The sequence below is a fragment of the Macaca mulatta genome, chromosome 2 (assembly GCF_049350105.2).
Source record: "Macaca mulatta isolate MMU2019108-1 chromosome 2, T2T-MMU8v2.0, whole genome shotgun sequence".
Lineage (NCBI taxonomy): Eukaryota > Metazoa > Chordata > Mammalia > Primates > Cercopithecidae > Macaca > Macaca mulatta.
The window spans coordinates 166,117,558-166,135,370 of NC_133407.1; the positions used below are offsets into that span (position 1 = coordinate 166,117,558).

The 17,813-nt window shown below is 39.0% G+C and overlaps 1 protein-coding gene and 1 long non-coding RNA gene across 2 annotated transcripts in view; one reads left to right on the forward strand and one right to left on the reverse strand.

Moving 5' to 3' along the window:
* LOC144339406 (uncharacterized) overlaps nt 1-17,813 on the reverse strand; it is a 71,478-nt gene that overhangs the window by 6,004 nt on the left and 47,661 nt on the right. The gene's annotated exons all lie outside the window — the stretch shown is intronic.
* Nucleotides 14,592-15,814, forward strand: LOC711421 (non-histone chromosomal protein HMG-17). The gene has a single exon (XM_001107889.5). The coding sequence runs from the start codon at nt 14,694-14,696 to the stop codon at nt 14,964-14,966; it is 273 nt and encodes a 90-aa protein (XP_001107889.2). The 5' UTR covers nt 14,592-14,693; the 3' UTR covers nt 14,967-15,814.

Here is a 17,813-nt window from a genome sequence, read left to right on the forward strand (position 1 = left end):
TCTAAGAAAATAATCAGGAAAATATCTATTGACAGAAAAAAAACAACAAAAACATGAATAGTCAAATTATACCCCTGCCATAAGGTAATACAATACATCCATTGAAAATATGTTGTATTTACCTATTCATATGAGAATATCTCAATGATAAAGCAGTTAAAAAGACTGGAAGAATATTACATACTTTATTTTTACAAAATATATGTTATGCTTATGTAGATATGCAAATACATGCAAAGAAAATGTGTGAAGGGCTATCCAGGAGTATGTCTGTGGTTTCTCTGGTTCATACTTTTAGGGATACAATTTCTTCTTCGTGTTTGTCTATGTCTTCTAATTTTCCATAACATACATGTGTTAATTTTATGATAAAAATGTTATCTTGAAAATATAAGATTAAGGGGTGTGCCATTTAAAATGAAAACATTTTTCTGGTTATGTGGAGGACAGACGTTTCCACAATGTGATACAGTAGCTAATAAAAAAGACTGTGACTTAGGTTGCATAAATAACAATAGCGTTTTAACAGGGGTTGAGGGATGGAGGGATGTCACAGAGCTATAAACCCACATGGTCCTGTGATACTGCATTATAGGAACTACATTTAAATAACAACTGTATCATTCATGAGGTGGCAACTTGTCATATAAAGAAAAGTTATAGTAACTCAAGATGTTTTTCCCACAGAATTGCCCAGTTGGGGACCTAGGTACGATGAGCCAGGCTAACTGTGTTCAAGTACCTGAAGGATAACAGAATGAAAGAAATTCTGATTATCTCTAAACAAAACCTTAAATAAAACACTTGAGTAAATGGGCAGAAGATTCAGAGAATAAAATATTCAGAAGGATTTCCTAATGTTTAAAAAACTGTGTGGCAAGCTAGAGTAGAAATAAGTTCATTCCCCATCTTAGGCCTGTCATTTTGGTTCCTCTCTGATGCAAGTGGTTGAAAATCCTGCTCAAAACTATGTAAATCAAAAAGGAGATGTAGTGGCTGAGAAATGGTGAGCTTAATCAAGCTTTAGTTTTTCAGAGGCTACATGCAGGACTCTGATGATACACCCACACAATTCACTTCCCTCCTTCCTTGTGGTTTCATCGTGACAGCAGCTTGGTTTCATGATAGCCAGATGGCTACAGCCCTCTAGATTTCCCACCCTGTATCTCACATCCAAGGAAAGCCCTCTCTTATAAACGGTAGGATGAAAATTCCAAACCTGATTTGCCTTACCCATAATTGGCCTCCTTTCCTACTCCTGAGGCAATTACTGTGGTCAGCTGGGTATGGGATCGTTGCTTCATTACAAAAGTCAGTCAGGGCCTACCCTTCCACCAGTTGAAAATAGGGTCAAACTCAGGCAAACTTCCTGGGCTAACAGTGTGGACGGGTTGTTTCTGAAAGATATTCAGGCTAGTCTTCTATCTGGAAAAAAGACATCTAGACAATGGGCTGCAAAAATGACAGAGGTCTGTTAAAACTAGGATGAAAAACGTAACTGCGTGATTTCTTAGGTTCTTTCCAATGCCGAGATCCTATGAGACTGCTATTCAACTTTGCAGTTGGCACTGAGGTTTGTGGGGAGAGGTATGCAAAAGGAAACATAGGAATAGTTGATGAACTTCAGGAAGGTATGATCAGTACTCAAGAAAACAGGAAATTAGTGCTGTGGGCAAGAAAAGGAGTTGATGGAGAGTCCATTTAAAACATAAATACCCCTCCACAGTTAAGAGATTTTAAAGTTTGAAAAAACTGGGATTTCATCAGTTAATCTGGTTCTCTTTTGCAAAGGACTCTCTGTTTTTACTTAACCGAGTATGCATTTTGTGTGGCTGTAATGTGGTGTCTGTGCATTTCTCTCTTCTCTCTTGGTGTAACCTCTCCTACTCCCCTACACACAACACCAAGGCCTGGAAGGGTGCAAAAGAAGCAGCCATCTCTCCAAAACAGACTACTCCCCACCCCCACACTTACGCATATTCCAATGCTCCCAAAAATGTGATCAATCATAGATTATTTCGATTCGAAAAATACTTTTCAAAATCCATGTGATCCCTGGAAGGGTTAAGGCTTATTCACACTCAGAGTAAATTGCTTTAATGAGATAATCAGATCACCAGCTCCTGAGGGCTGCCAGCTCAGCAAAATTTCTTCTGCAAATTTGCACTTCTGTTTTGAGTAGGAGGGGGTAGGGAAGGCAAGGTTTTAGGAGCAGATGGTAATTTGGGGTACACTTTGGACAGCCAATAGACCTCTTAAAGAAATGTAGGGAAAGACAAGGGGAAGAATAGAAAAGCAGGAGTGATGGATTTAAAAAAGGAGATAGATGCTAATAAAAACAATTTTGCCTGGAATCCTGTCAACTGCTCTACGGACCAGCTGGAATTAATGAACATCTCTGCTTCCCCAAGTCACTGCAGCTCCTATAATGTCTTGTCATGCAATCCCCACCCATTTTCCACTTAAGAAGCAAAAAGAAATGAAGGAATAAATAGCCTGAGACAGAAAAAAGGAAGAATTTTTATTCATGTGCCTATCTCCTCTCCCTTTCTATTTCCAGTCTTATTTTACGTTTCAATCCCTAGGATTTGCCTTTTCTAGGATAACTGCATTGCATCCCCCAGGAACACCAAGGGCAATGCCCTTGTACAAAACCTTCGTTCATCTGCACTATATGTGGTTCTGGTTGATGAACCTTAAAAGAGAGGAAATGGAGCTAGAAAAGGTCTGAAGAAGGGCAGATAAAATGATCAGAGGGATTTTTAAAAAGGGTGCTGTGTGAGAGCAGATTAAAATGATTACCTTTCTACATACTGACCTCTACAAAAAGATAAAGGGCACAGATAAGGTAAACAGAAACTGGCTGGGTAGACCCTACAGTGCCATAGCCATGGGAAAGCCACAGAAGCTAGCAGGTAGAGAGGTGAGTAGATGATAGCTGCTACATAGCAGAGAGTATATTTATGCATTTCTCTACTCTTAAATAGTTAAAACTAAGTGAACTTAAACAGGTTTTGATAATGTTACAGCTGAAATACACATAATGAGTTATCAAAAATAAGCCAGATGATGTTTACCGGTGCTTATTAACTGCTGCTGTGGATAATTTAAAATAGTGTTTTTCAAAGCCATCAGTAGATCAGACTCACCTGGGGGTACTTTAAAACTGTACACAGATTGCCATAGTTCCAACTAAGACTTAAAAATACAAATATCTAGGAATAAGACCTCAAAATATGTTTTATAAAACAGATTCTCCAGCTGACTCTGATATGCATAGGATTTGGGAATACTGTTCAGAGGCTAACCCTGCTACCCCAGAAGGCAGCACTAGGTCATGGGGAAGTATCATGGCATGAGGAAAAGCTGATTTAAATTCTGCCTCTGTTGCTTCTCTGGGTGTGACTTGGACAAGCTACATACCCTCTCTGAGTCTGAATCCATCTTACGGGGCAGTATGTAGAGTTTCTGGGGCATACTGGTGCTGAGTAAATGTTGACCTGTGCATTCCCACTCCAGCCTCCAACCAGGTCTTGTGAGTCATTGAGCACAGAAGCCTGTGCTAGTGTGATTACCGATGTAAGGACATGGATGCTTCTTAGTATATCCAAGTGTTTGTCTCTGAGAGGGAGAGAAGACAGTTTTATAGAATAGTGTGAACGCAGGCATGTTGTCTTTTTCTCTTGAACCTAGCTCTTCCGTGCTTCCCATTACAGGTAGAATAGGGAAAGAAGAAACATACATTTCAGAACTCTAAGGTTTTTAACTTATTGGTGTTTTGAGCTCATTTGTCAGTATTTTAGGGTTTTGGCTCCTGTTGAGCCCTGTACCTTTTAAGATTAGTTTATTGACACTTCTGTGAAGTTTTAACTAAAGGCAAAAACAAATCAGTGGGGATCTGAACATGTGTGTGAACACCTGTTGGGCTGGGGTGTACATTCAAGCAGCTGTTGAGGAAACAGAAAATTCCCCACCAAGTTTCAGTTCAAATCTAGAGAAATGAACAGAGAACAGAAAACTAATGAATGGGAGGGAACAGGCAAAAAAGGGCTTCCTTCAAAAGGCGGGTGTAAATAAGGCAAACGCAGGTGTGCCAGGCTTCTGTGGAGCTGGCTGGAGAGGACTGTGAGGCAATGTGAGACAGGGGGAGGAGACAGCCTGAATCCTGCTCCAGAGCCCAGTAGTCTCCATGGCTGCTGCTGGGCCTTGGGACACACAGCTGTTTTCAAATTCTGTTTCCTTGAATGGAAACACAGACTTGCAGGGAGAGAGAGCTGTTTTGTGTGGTGAGCAGGAAGGAATGGGGAGGCAGTGAATCTGTGCTACTGAAATGTCCCCAGTGCCACTCCAGAGAAGAGTGTGTCCGTTTTCCTGAGTCTGTCTTCTCCCAGACATCATCTCATTTGGAACCTCTCAGGGATTCTATTCAGCAATCTCTATTGTGTACCCATTTCTGTCCCAGACCCAGAGCTGATTGTTGAGGAAGGTTCATACCTCATCATGATGCAGAGCAAGAATTTTCCTGTTATATTGCAGTTGTGTTCAACACTCAAAGCTGAGGCCAAAAAGTGCTAAGTATCCATATTCCAGATTCCAAGAGCCACCATCAATGGTGATCAGACATCTCCCCAAAGAATTGACTGAGAGGATGTTCTCTGAGACGAAGCACAATCAATTCATTGCCCATTTTGCTTCTGACACCTCCACCCTACACACACAGACACATACAAACACACATCACTGTAAGAAGAAGATTGAGACTCAGGTGAGGGGAAATGATCAAAGTTTAGAAAGCATAGATTTATTTTATTCTACAGTTGGTTGGGATCTGGCCAAATGTCCTACTGAGCTGACACTTTACAACCTGAAGTAGGGATATTTGGAGGCAGATGGCAAGACTGTGAGATAACCTCAGAGTGACTCCTGCTCTCCTGCTATTTGGCATGTGCTATAGATGGAACCTTTGTTTTCTCCCCTACTCTTACAAGACTCATCTCTTGAAATCCTAACTCCCAAGGTGATGGCTATTTGGGGGAGGGGCCTTCGGTAGGTCCCTCATAGGATTAATGCTCTTATAAAAGAGACCCCAAAGATCTCTTCTTCACTTCTGCCATGTAAGGACACAGTAACATGAACCAGGAAGTGGGGCCTCATCAGACACTGAATCAAACGGCATCTTGATCTTAGACTCCCAGCCTTCAGAGCTGTACGAAAGAAATGTTTGGTGTTTCAGCTTGGTATTTAAGCCACCCAATCTGATGGATTTTTGTTACAGCAGCACAAACAGTTAAGTGTGGCAATCATACCTGAGTTTCCTGTATGTCTCCAGGACACTGCGAAGAAGTTAGGCTTATTACTGGCACTCCATCTACAGTCCTGGTCAGAAGACTCCACATGAAGGAGCTGTATCCAGACTCCTGATGGTGGGAAGTAAAGACAAAGGATGTATTTGAATCGGAGCTTTACTTCTCATCTCAGGGAACTGGATAATGGGGAGATACTCAGGACTGTCCAAAGTGCATATACAAATGTTCCATGAGAATCTCAGCTTTTTGGTCACTTGCTACACTGTAGAGTTTTGACAACAAGAGGCACAATAAGTGAAATAATTACCAGAGACAGGATGGGACCCTCACCCCCAAGAGACATGGAGCCTTCCATATACCTCTGAAGGAGTCAGAAAGAAAGGGAGAAACAGGTGAAAAAAGTATATGGTCTCTCTTTTCCCCTACCTATTCACACACCCACCAGAGCCACAGGGGCTAGCTTGTATTAGGGACTGGGAAAGATAATTTTGAATTGAGTTTGAGGCTGACATTTGGAAAGGAAAGCGGTAGCATCCTATCTGCCAGAAGTAGACTGTTTTAATAAACGCAAGTGACTGAGCTGTTAGAATTGGGACTAGTTATTAAGCCAAAGTTTCATTTCAGGAAGATGAAGCATATTTAGGGACCAAAATTGAAAAAAAAAAAAAAAAAAAAGGAAACCATTTCCCATGTATGTTCTCCACTCCTTGAGATTCCTTAACTAAACAGTTTACACAAAAAGGAACCAGACCCAGTGCTGGTCTTCAGGGATGCTACATTTCAACATGGGATATAAGACATTGCAAAAACCTAAGGCAGAACTTGGTTCCACATGGAAGCTTTAGAAAATCTTGAGGACTTGAAAGAAGAATGCTTAGCACCACCCCCTGGGAGCTTTTCTGAAGAGCTAGCATTCAAGATGGGCCTTGGAGCAAGGGCTGACTTTAATCAAAGTGCACTTAAGTGTGTTGCAAAGAGAAAGCAGTTTTGATAAACAGAAGAGCCTGCCTAAGTGGAAGTCTAGATTTGGGAAATACAGCACATGTTTATAAAACAGAGTGTGATTTGATTAGCCAGGGGCAGTGCTGAGAGACTAGGTCTAAAAGGAAGGTGTGGGTAGGGGGAAACCCTTAAGTAGTTTCTAGTTAGTTTGGAAAAGATGTAGAAGGTGTTTTCTCATCTGTTCTCTGTTTTAGGAAAAGGACTTCAGCTCTGTTTTACTTGAATTCTTCACAATTTTATGAGAGATACATAGATATATTCTTAACATAGGAATTACAATATTGAAAAGAAAGACAAACCCCCCTAGCATTGTAGACTTTTTCCTCTCTCTCTCTCTCTGTGTATACATATATATACACGCAAACACATTCATATAGGTATGTGTGTACATATATGCCCAGTATATATCCAAAGTAGAATATGATGTATAAGATATTGTTATTTTTCTCTGATGGAGCTTTTTAGTATTATTAAGCTTGGTTTTTTTTATATCAAATTCTTTTTTTTAAACATATACTGTTTAAAGCAGACCAAAGAAAATAAAGCATATTAAGAGTCTGGATTGCGAAGCCAGGCTACCTGGGTCTATTTATTGTCTGTGAGACCTTAAAGAAATTATTAATGTTTCTGTTTCCCAGTCCTTCATCTGTGAAACTGGGATACAATAGGTTTCTTTTCTACTTTTCGTATACTCCCAGGTTTGTTGTGATAATTATTTAAGATGCATAAAGCATTTGAAATAGTGTCTGACATCTTGCAAAAGCTATATAAGTGTTACAAATAGATCAAGTTCATTCTTGAACTGCCACAGTAAATTGTAGCATGAATACACCATATTTTATTTAGCAATATCCTTATTGATTGACATCTAGACTCTTAATTTTGTGTTATTGCAAATAATCCTGCTATAAATATTTAATCAATTTATAACACACGTTTTTAGAACATGTGTTAGAATTGGTATGGCAAATGCTATTATTGTAATAAATGCTCTTAAAATCACATTGATGCTAAGAATTTAATGTAATTTCTTTCTGATTTACACACTTGAGATCATTTTTCCCATCTCTGAAATGACTTGAGAGAAGCTGTATCCCAAAGATTTAATGAGGTTATGTCCCTTTTAACTGTCAAGAGCTTCCCATTCTCTACACTGATATTCTTTTGAATTGTTGATAATTAATCAGGAACATCAGTGGTGAAATGTCACATAGATATCACTCCAACCCTTCGATCTGTAGCTTTAAAGGGAGATTTTTCTCCCTGGCTGCTGGCCCTGTCATTGCCAAGTTTCCCTCTTATTAACCTTGAAGTCACATGGAACAGCCTCTCCTGTGATTTCATCATATCTCCCATCTGAAGAGATGCTATCACACTCCAAAAAAATAAATTAAAAGGACCGTATCACCCCCACACATAGGCTGGTCACACGTTTAATTTTTTCCCCCAATGGGACTTCCTGCCCCACCAGCCACAGACAAGTCCTCCCAGACTTTGCTGTGGGTCTTATAGCACATCAGTTTGCCTAGACAATTTGATCACTTTAATTTTAAAAGTATTCATGAAATTATTTTCTTCTGTTGAAACTAGTCTTCTCTGAGCCTTTTGGAAAAGGAACTATCTGCTTCCTTTAACCTTCTCTTAAATTTCACAATAGTGATCTCGATTAATAAACAATGGTAAAGCACATTTTTATAGACGATTTCTACCATCTCTATAAAGTGTACAAAGTGAAAAGGGGTCTTTGTCAGGTATATATGAAAATACATTCGATTCACAGCTTTTCTTGGATTTAGCATGGTTGTCCACATATAGGTCTGACCTTCAGCAAAATGGTGAAGGCTGTGGAGTTTGACTTCAGCATCTTGAATTTTCTTTTAAATATTAAAAAATCCCTTGCTACTTTGGGTTATAGGTGTTCCTCTGTTTTCTATAATATTTTCAACTAAATGCCTGTGCTGTCTACACTACTTGAAATATTAGAATAATGAAACAGCAGCGAAATTTTTAGAAAAAAGCAATAATTAGCAAGAAGGGTAGTGGCAGAGACACGGGAGTCAGAGCATGACCTTGGTGTGGGAGGGAGAGTTCATTTGGAGTTATAAAGTGGAACAATTGTCAGCAAGAGACATTAAAGTAAATGCAAGGTCTTGCTTTATTTCCAAAGCATCAGAGCTGCATTTGCACAAAGCTGAGGGTCAAAGCAGTCTGAGTAATAGCCTTCAAGACAGGATTGTGGAAAATGCAAATTAGAAGCTTCCAAGCTTGGGTCAGAATTGAATCAAGGTCCACAGAACTAGGATCAAGCAGGTATCAAGTCTGTAAGGGGTAAATCTCTGAAATATTAAAGGGTCAGACTGGAGAGCAGGAAGTTTGCTTGTGATGTAGAAAGTTGCAATCACAAGTTTTTGTTTTGTTTTGTTTTCTTTCTTTTTTTTTCCCTCCAAGACGGAGTCTTGCTCTGTTGCCCAGCCTGGAGTGCTGTAGTGTGATCTCAGCTCACTGCAGCCTCCACCTCCCAGGTTCAAGCAATTCTCCTGCCTCAACCTCTGGAGTAGCTGGAATTACAGGCACCCACCACCATGCCCGGCTAATTTTTGTATTTTAGTAGAGACAGGGTTTCACCACATTGGGCAGGTTGGTCTTGAACTCCTGACCTCGTGATCTGCCTGCTTTGGCCTTCCAAAGTGCTGGGATTACAGGCGTGAGCCACTGTGCCCGGCCTTTTTTTTTTTTTTTTAATTGAACATATCGAACAAGGAAGGGAATTCTCTTTTACTCAATTTTATCAAATTCTTGAGTTTATGATTTCCTAGAAAATTAAAGGCAGAGCGTTCATCTTTAGCCCCTCCTATTCACAGGCATTCCTCGTGGAGCTCTATTTGCAGTGCTCTGTTTTTGGCAAGCTCTGGCCCTTTCTGTATGCTGTGTACTAAAGGCCTGGATGCCCCCTAAGAGAAGTCATTTAGTCCTACGAAACACATAAGCACCACCCCCCACCTCCCTTAAGAACTATACCTGATTTAGTCATCAGGGTTCCCAGGGAGAAAGTCACAAACGACAGTTCTCTAAAATACTGGACTTAATGGAGGCCCCAGAGGTCTAGTCCTATGACTTCCTGAGGGTTAAGGGGCTTTATTTCACCAGCTTCTTCCAGTACTTAGAACTTTTTCTGCCTTACCATGATTTTGTCCTCAACCTCTTTCTGTGTCAGTTGTATTTCAACACACCCCTCACTTCCCACATGATCCTTCAACTTCAAGATAAACCTTGATCTTCCAACTCTTTTCCACCACTGGTAGGTACATATTTTGCATTTTCTGGCACATTTGACTTTGTTTTAAAGAATATTTATTTTTAAAACAACTGTCTTCCATTCTTGACATCTCAGAACATTTTTGGCTTTTATATTATTTCTGCCTTTATTTATGAAGCTCCTGACGAAAGGAAGAATTAGAATTCATTTTCCACTTACTAAAGGTATCTAAACCAACTTTTATCCCAGTTAAAATGAAGAGCATGCTGGCTTATTTGAAAACTGGAAAAGTAAGCTGTGAGGGCGTCACAGACAATTTTAAGATGAGATGTATATAAAAATACCTGCAGAGTAGGTTTTGACCTAAGAATCAACATTTTAATCATCACCCCAGGTAATTATGACACGGATAGTACTTGGATTATACTTTGTGAAACATCACAACGTTTTCTACTATTACATGAATGTTATCTAAATCAGCAGGTATTTAAGCTAATTTACTCTTTTATAAAAGGCTGTGTAAAAGGGGTTGCAGTATAAGATGAGCCATAATGCTATGAAATGTTCTTTAAGGTAAACTTAACAGGAGATTCTTGACACTGTATTTAACCCGATATAGAAGGATACCAGACGCTGATGTCTGAAAACACTGAGCTCTGAATTTCATCTCTACTAGTAGTTTTATGTGTTGTTTAGCACATCCTTTAATTAATTTTATTTTGTTTATTTATTTTTGTTTTTATTTCTGGAGACAGAGTCTCTCTCTGTCCCCCAAGCTGGAGTGCAGTGGTGCAATCTCAGCTCACTGTAAACTCCGCCTCTCAGGTTCAAGTGATTCTCATGCCTCAGCCTCCCGAGTAGCTGGGATTACATGCCACCATGCCCTGCTAATTTGTGTATTTTTAGTAGAGACAAGTTTTTGCCATATTGGCCAGGCTGGTCTCAAACTCCTGACCTCAGGTGATCTGCCCACCTTGGCCTCCCAAAGTGCTGGATTTACAGGCATGAGTCACTGCACCCAGCCCCCTTAATTCATTTTAGAGTCAATTTTTCATCTGTAAAATGGTGATTATAAAAATATTTACCATACAGTGTTGCTGAGAAGATAAAATGCATTAATGTATGGAAATAGCATAGTTTCTATCACATAGTAGGATTTCCTCAAATAGTATCTACACTGACCTTTGTTGTTTGCTTTCTGATTTCTCTAGTGTGGGTATAATTTGAGTACATATATGCAAACTCATGTGCGCATACACACACATATCCATACATAGAAAGACAGAGAAAGAGGCAGAGGGACAGAGACAGAGCCAGAGGCAGATACAGAGGAGGACAGGGGCTTTTGGTTTTAGAAGACGTCTAACCTCAAAGGTTGCATATCTAATCTTACCAGGAAAAAATTCTAGGTAACTATTTTAGGTTTGTATGTAAAGAACATAAATGTGCATGAGTCTAATCTGAGGGAAAAAATAGCTAGGGCTAGGTGTGAATTCTATCTTTGTAATGAGTACTTCTATCTTTTGATTCATCCTCTCAGCAAGTAAGGGATTCCTTCTCATTGATATTTCTTCAAAAGGCGTCCTGTGACTGCCTATGCTCCACCACAGAATTGCTCATGAATGAATATACAGAGCACTTCTAAACAAAAAAAAGAAAGCAAAACTATTCTCACATAGTCCTAAGAATACGGCTTTGAGACAATCCAAGAATGAGTATTACTACTCGGCTAAACTATTGGGAAATCTCTGCATCAGTGTTCCACAATGTTATTTGACCTTTATGATGGGGAATAGATAAAAACGTGGGCATGGAGTTGAGTTAGGAAATTTGAGGTGGTGTAAAGTGGTCTGCTAAATGACCCAAAATACACTTATGTGCATTCCTTTCACCTTATTTCATTTTATGCAATTTAAATAGCAAATTAAAAATCATATAGAATTTGGACCATCACAATTCATGTGAGAAAGATGACTATAAACTGAAAAGCATCTTGAGGCTGGCCTGTACAGGTCTGAAGCCCCGCAGGAAGCCTGTTTTAAGGTCAGCCTTTGTCTTCATACTTTAAGAGTGGCAAGAATACATTTCTGTTCACCACCACTTTGAAGCTGATCCTTTTCCATTTTTTTTTTCCTCACGTAAATCCTCTCAGGGCCTTTTCAGAGAGCATAATAGGCATATATATGTGGTTTTCAGCAGGACAAGAGTGCGGTCAACTATTGGTTTCTTATTTTGTTCCTGGTACAAATAGTCTGCAAGCTAAACATAATCTCATCATGCAATTCAGCATTTGTGCTTGTAGGTATTTATCTAACTGATTTGAAAACTTATGTCCACACAAAAACCTTCATGTGAATGTTTATAGCAGCTTTATTATAATCTCCAAGAACTGGAAGCAACCAAGATGTCCTTCAATAAGTGAATGAATAAACAAACTGTGCTTCGATCAATGCTATTATTCAATGATTTTTTTTAAAAAATGAGCGATCAAGCCATGAAAAGACATAGCAAAGCCTTAAATGCATATTGCTAGGTGAAAGAAGTCAATCTGAAAAGGCTATATACTGCATTTTTCCATTTATATAATATTCTAGAAAACAAGGACCTTTAGAGATGATAAACAGATCAGTGGTAGCTGAGGTTTGTTGAAGGGGGACAGTGGAATAGGTGAAGGTGAAAAACGGGATTTTGTAACGTGGTGAAACTGTTTGGTATGATAGTGTACTGTTGGATACCTGACAATATGCATTTATCCAAACCCATAAAATTGTACTACCGAAAGAGTATACACAGTAAAAATCATCTAGGAGTCAGGTGATTCCAGGCTGTAATACAGACTGTGACAAAGAGTTTACCATGTTGAAAATGTATGAAAAATCGAACTGAAGTGGATGGGGGAAAAGGGACAGATCTAAGTACCTTTAGAAATTAGCGTACAATATAAGATTAATGGCAAAAGGAACTGTAAGCACTGTAACCCAATTGGTAAAGTTTTATTCTGTGGTGGTACAGGCTAGCAATTCTGAAACCACTTTACATATATACTGGAATTGCACAGTTAAATAAATTAGATAGCATATGGCATCAGCTAGGTTTTTCACGGTTGGAGTTGGAGAGTACAGATAAGCAAGTTTTTAAGGGAGGCCAGAATGATCCATGTAGTACAGGTTGACAGTTGGAAACATCAGTATGAACTCATATTTACTTTACTAGAGATGGATATACATAGAGGTATTTATGGATATTTGTATGCACATCAGTTAGCGTAGATACATGTATGTTGTTACTCTGTCATCTGAGTGGGCCTAGAGGAAAGGCAACTCAGTAGTAATAAAATACCCAGAATTCAGATATTGGTTTCTAATGTCATTCTCCAATAAAAGAAGCTAGGACCCCTTGGAGAAATGGCTGATTCTAGGGCTGGGTCAGGGAATATATAGGATGAGCGTAGAGCTAAAGACACACACACAAACAAAACAAAACAAACAAATAATTAAAAAAATTTAAAACCCTCCACAATGATAAAGAAAGGTCAAAGGAATATAGGAGCCAACTGGGAGAGCTCCCAAAACCGAAAGCTGGAAGGATTCGAGCAACAAAATGAATAATGTAGTGTTGGATTACAACCCAGAGAATAAAATAAGTATCTGTGAATTCATACTGATATAAATAAATCATTAAATAAATAAATAATTAAATAGGAGAGAAGAACCAGATCACAAATCTCCCATGCAGAAGAATTACAAATTATTTATACGAATAGTCCCTTCTTAAGAAGGTAGAGCATAATTCCCTACCTTTAAATATGGCTGCATATTGTGACATTCTTTCAAAGATTGCAGTATGGAAAGAGGGAAAAACAGTAACTTCACAGTGGAGGAAGCTGACAGACACCACATCAGTCAGGTGATGAAGGTCATCATCGAGTCTCGGGTCATGTTGATAATACGTACTCTTGCTATGATGACAATGGCACCTTACCTCTGTGGTTTTCCTCCTGCAAACTCAGAAACTCTCCCAAATAACCTCAAAGAAACCCACACTGAAGGGCATTCCATAAAATACCTGACCCATGTTCCTTAAGATTGTTAAGGTCATCAGAAACAAAGAAAGTCCGAGAAACTGTTATAGCACAAAGAGACTAAGCAGACGTGACTAAATGTAATGTGGTATTCTAGATAAGATCCTGGAACAGAAAAATGACATGAGGGAGAAAGGAGATCTAATTAAAATTTGGATTAAACCAATATTGATTAATTGTGACAAAATGTGCCTTACTAATGCAAAATGTTAACAGTGGGAGGAATTAGGCACATGTGAACTCTACTTTCTTTGCATGTTTGGGTAAATATAAAACTATTTAAAAATTAGAAGTTCATTTTTTAAAATCTAAAATAGAAAATATGTGATTTTTATGTTTAAGTGGCTTATATTAGTTTTACTAATATATATTGTAAACTAAAATATATCATATATATTGTAATATATAATGTTATATTGAACATTTCTTCCTCATTATTAAATATCGTTTTCATAATGGGAAAAAAAGGAAAGGAAGAAAATATCCCCACAAATTCACAAGAACTTAGAGGTGATGAAACCTTAGATCCCACATTTCAAGTTAGAGGGAAAACCTCTGAATTCCTGAGTTATAGTGGCCAGTTATTTCTCCCAGTTCTCCTAACCCAAAATAGCTTCCCCTCATTTCCAATGACACTCATTCTGTCCTCTTTGTCATTCTTCTCATTTAATCAATTCAGATTATTGCAGCGAGAATGTTAAATGGAAAGTCCTAGACTGGCATCTCGTTTACCTGTAAGAAAGGTAGAGCTGTAAGGACCCCTGCTGTATGCACCGTTCCCCTGGGTGCTTCAGCCTTGACTCACACAGGTCGAGCTCCTAATGAGAAACAGTTTAAGCCTCCCTCACTCATTCATCCCTGTCCTCTCTCCTGAGACTGCCCACAAGAGAAGCAATTAGGGCCAATTGTGGTGCTGGTTGGCTGCCTTTCAAAATAGAAACCATCGGAGCCGTGTGAAGAAGAAGAGGCGAGAACGACCCCGGACCGACCAAAGCCCGCGCGCGCTGCATCCCGCGTCCAGCACCTACGTCCCGCCGCCGTCGCCACCATGCCCAAGAGAAAGGCTGAAGGGGATGCTAAAGGAGATAAAGCCAAGGTGAAGGACGAACCACAGAGAAGATCCACGAGGTTGTCTGCTAAACCTGCTCCTCCAAAGCCAGAGCCCAAGCCTAAAAAGGCCCCTGCAAAGAAGGGAGAGAAGGTACCCAAAGGGAAAAAGGGAAAAGCTGATGCTGGCAAGGAGGGGAATAACCCTGCAGAAAACGGAGATGCCAAAACAGACCAGGCACAGAAAGCTGAAGGTGCTGGAGATGCCAAGTGAAGTGTGTGCATTTTTGATAACTGTGTACTTCTGGTGACTGTACGGTTTGAAATACTATTTTTTATCAAGTTTTATAAAAATGCAGAATTTTGTTTTACTTTTTTTTTTTTTTTTAAAGCTATGTTGTTAGCACACAGAACACTTCATTGTTGTTTTTGGGGGAAGGGGCATATGTCACTAATAGAATGTCTCCAAAGCTGGATTAATGTGGGGAAAACACCTTTCCCTTCTAGTTTTGGGAGACTTCCTCTTGGTTCCCAGGAGGAGGGAGTCCCTGACTTTGACACACATGGCCACCTTGGCACAAAAGCCTTGTGGTGTGGAAAAACAAATTTGTTTTTATGTCCTCTTCTCCCTTTCCATCTTTCAGCATAGACTTAACTCCCTTAAGCCCAGACATCTGTTGGGACCTGACCCGTAGTCATTGGTTACCAGTGTGTCAGGCAATCTGGACTTTCCAGTGATGCCACTGAGATGGCACCTGTCAAAACAGCATTGGTTCCATTTCTAGATTGTGGATCTTCAGATAAATTCTGCCATTTTCATTTCACTTCCTGAAAGTCAGGGTCGGCTTGTGAAAAGTTGTTAAACAACATGCTAAATGTGAAATGTCAACCCTCACTCTAAACTTTCCCTGTTCAGAGCATCAGATGAAGACTTCATTGGGTTTTATAGTGGCTTTCTGATTTTTGGTAGTCCATTGAAGAAGGGAGTTTGAAAGTTGTTGTATACTGTTAACGATTGTCTGCCCATGTCCTGCCTGAAATACCATGATTGTTTATGGAAAGTATCTTTAATAAAGCTGGATACAGTTTGGCTTGGAAAAAAAAAAACAAAAAAAAACAAAATAGAAACCATCTCAAAATCCATGTAAGGGCTTGCCTTACTTTCAGCTTCCTTACAGACTGCAGAGACATTTGGTGACAATACTGAGAATTACCCAGATTATCCATGGAAGCCTGTAATAGTCCAATTACCAACACTTGTTTGCAATCTTACTGTGAACTTTCTCTGAAATCAGAAAAGGATATGCTGCAACAGGTATAGAGGTGGTGGGTGAAACAAGGAAGAAAAAAGAAAACTCTTCTGAGAATGAAATTGTTTTCTTCAGTGACTCAAGGCTCTAACAGATTAGGTGACTACCAGAAGCCCTGATGTGTGCTTTAATAACCTTAACCATTGTGGGGAAATGGCTTTTCCACAGACTATGAAATCTCATAGCAAGCTTGTGTCCATTATATGTTTTCCTATTATATGTTGACTTGGGGAAAACTTTCTGTTGTTTTTTGTTTTGTAGGTTTTTTTTTTTAAATAGACCCTGTGTTTTCTTCTCATGAGTTAGATAACACCAAAGCATTCTAGAAAGTTAAAAAAAAAAAAAAAAAAAAAAGCTGAAGATGAATGTGTTTGTCTGTTACCTAGTTTAACACTGTGAACAGTTTTTTCTTGCGTTGCAATTAAGGAATAATGACCCAATTCAGATTTAACTGAAAAGTTAGGAAGCCCTTGTTAAAATGTTATAGGCTATTGTTAAAAGTTCCATCCTTCAGGGAAAGAGAAAGAAACCAAAATTTATTTTCCCTCTGAGGATGTTTTTCCTTACCAATTCAGAAAAGGATTATATAGATATCTATTAAATGCTTAATTTCCATAATAAAGTAATAAGTACTGCTTTAATTTTTTTTCTTTTTCTTTTAAATAGAGCTATTAATATTCTGTTATTTGGAGTCTGTGCTCTTCTTATTTACCTTTAGCTGTCTGATCATAAATCAAGAGCTATCATTCATAGAGACAGGAGATGACTGACTTCTCAGCTTCAGTAAGAATTCTTCCCAACCCTTAGTCCTATCCATCAGCTTCGGCAGTGAGAAAGGCGCCATGTGAAGAGACCTCTCAGGTTATTATTTTCTCCAGAACTTTGTTTACATTCAAATTTCAACTCTCTTAAAAGTTTTTAAAATGTTTCTCTTTTCTTATAGTCATTATCTTTTCAATTATAATATTAACATATATGCACACCGTCGCTATATTTCTGGAATACCGGAAATTGTGCAATTGCGTGCATAAACCATTTGCTCATCTCTTCTTTTTAAGAGCATCTGTGTTTCTTCATGACTGCTCATTTCTATAGTTTATAATTTTCATTTCGGAGAACTCTGTGCTCTAGACCATTCTACACTGGGCAGTGACAGCTGTGTCACCTCAGATAGGATTATAGTTTAAAATTGAGGGTTCTACCAACAAATCACTTGCAAAGAAGGCATAGGCTGTGTATGTGTGTGTTTCAATGGAAGTGTTTATGCGCTAATCAAGATTGTGTTAATCAACTCATATCTCTTTGATTGTTCCCATTAGGCCTCTTACAGCTTATCAGTGCTCTGTTGGCTCAGGATCCCTCTGGTTGCTCTGTCACTGCCCTTCAGAGTAGGAATGCAGATGTTAGTGAACCTGGATTTGTTTATATTCAAATGCATTTGTTGTTCAGGTAGAAAGAGACCACTCTGCCAGACCATGAACTTTCATGATACAGATACAGAAAAAATAGGATTTCACAGATCTTATGAACAGTATGTGGAATAAAAGATATCAAGTGCTAATCCCTGGAATTTGTTCATGTTACCTTATACAGAAAAGGAGTCTTTTTGGATGTAATTAAGTTACAGATCTTGAAATGAGGAGATTACCTTGTGTTAATCCAGTGAATCCTACATGCCTTCACAAGTGCCAATATCTATTTTATAAGTGCTCTTATAAGAGAGAGGCAGCAGGTGGTAATATAGACACAGAAGGAGAAAGCAATGTGAAGACAGAGGCAGAGACCGGGGTGGTGCAGCCACAAACCTAGGA

What these genes read in the sequence shown, in the direction of transcription:
- LOC711421 (XM_001107889.5), top strand. Translation starts at nt 14,694, where the DNA reads ATGCCCAAGAGAAAGGCTGAAGGGGATGCTAAAGGAGATAAAGCCAAG.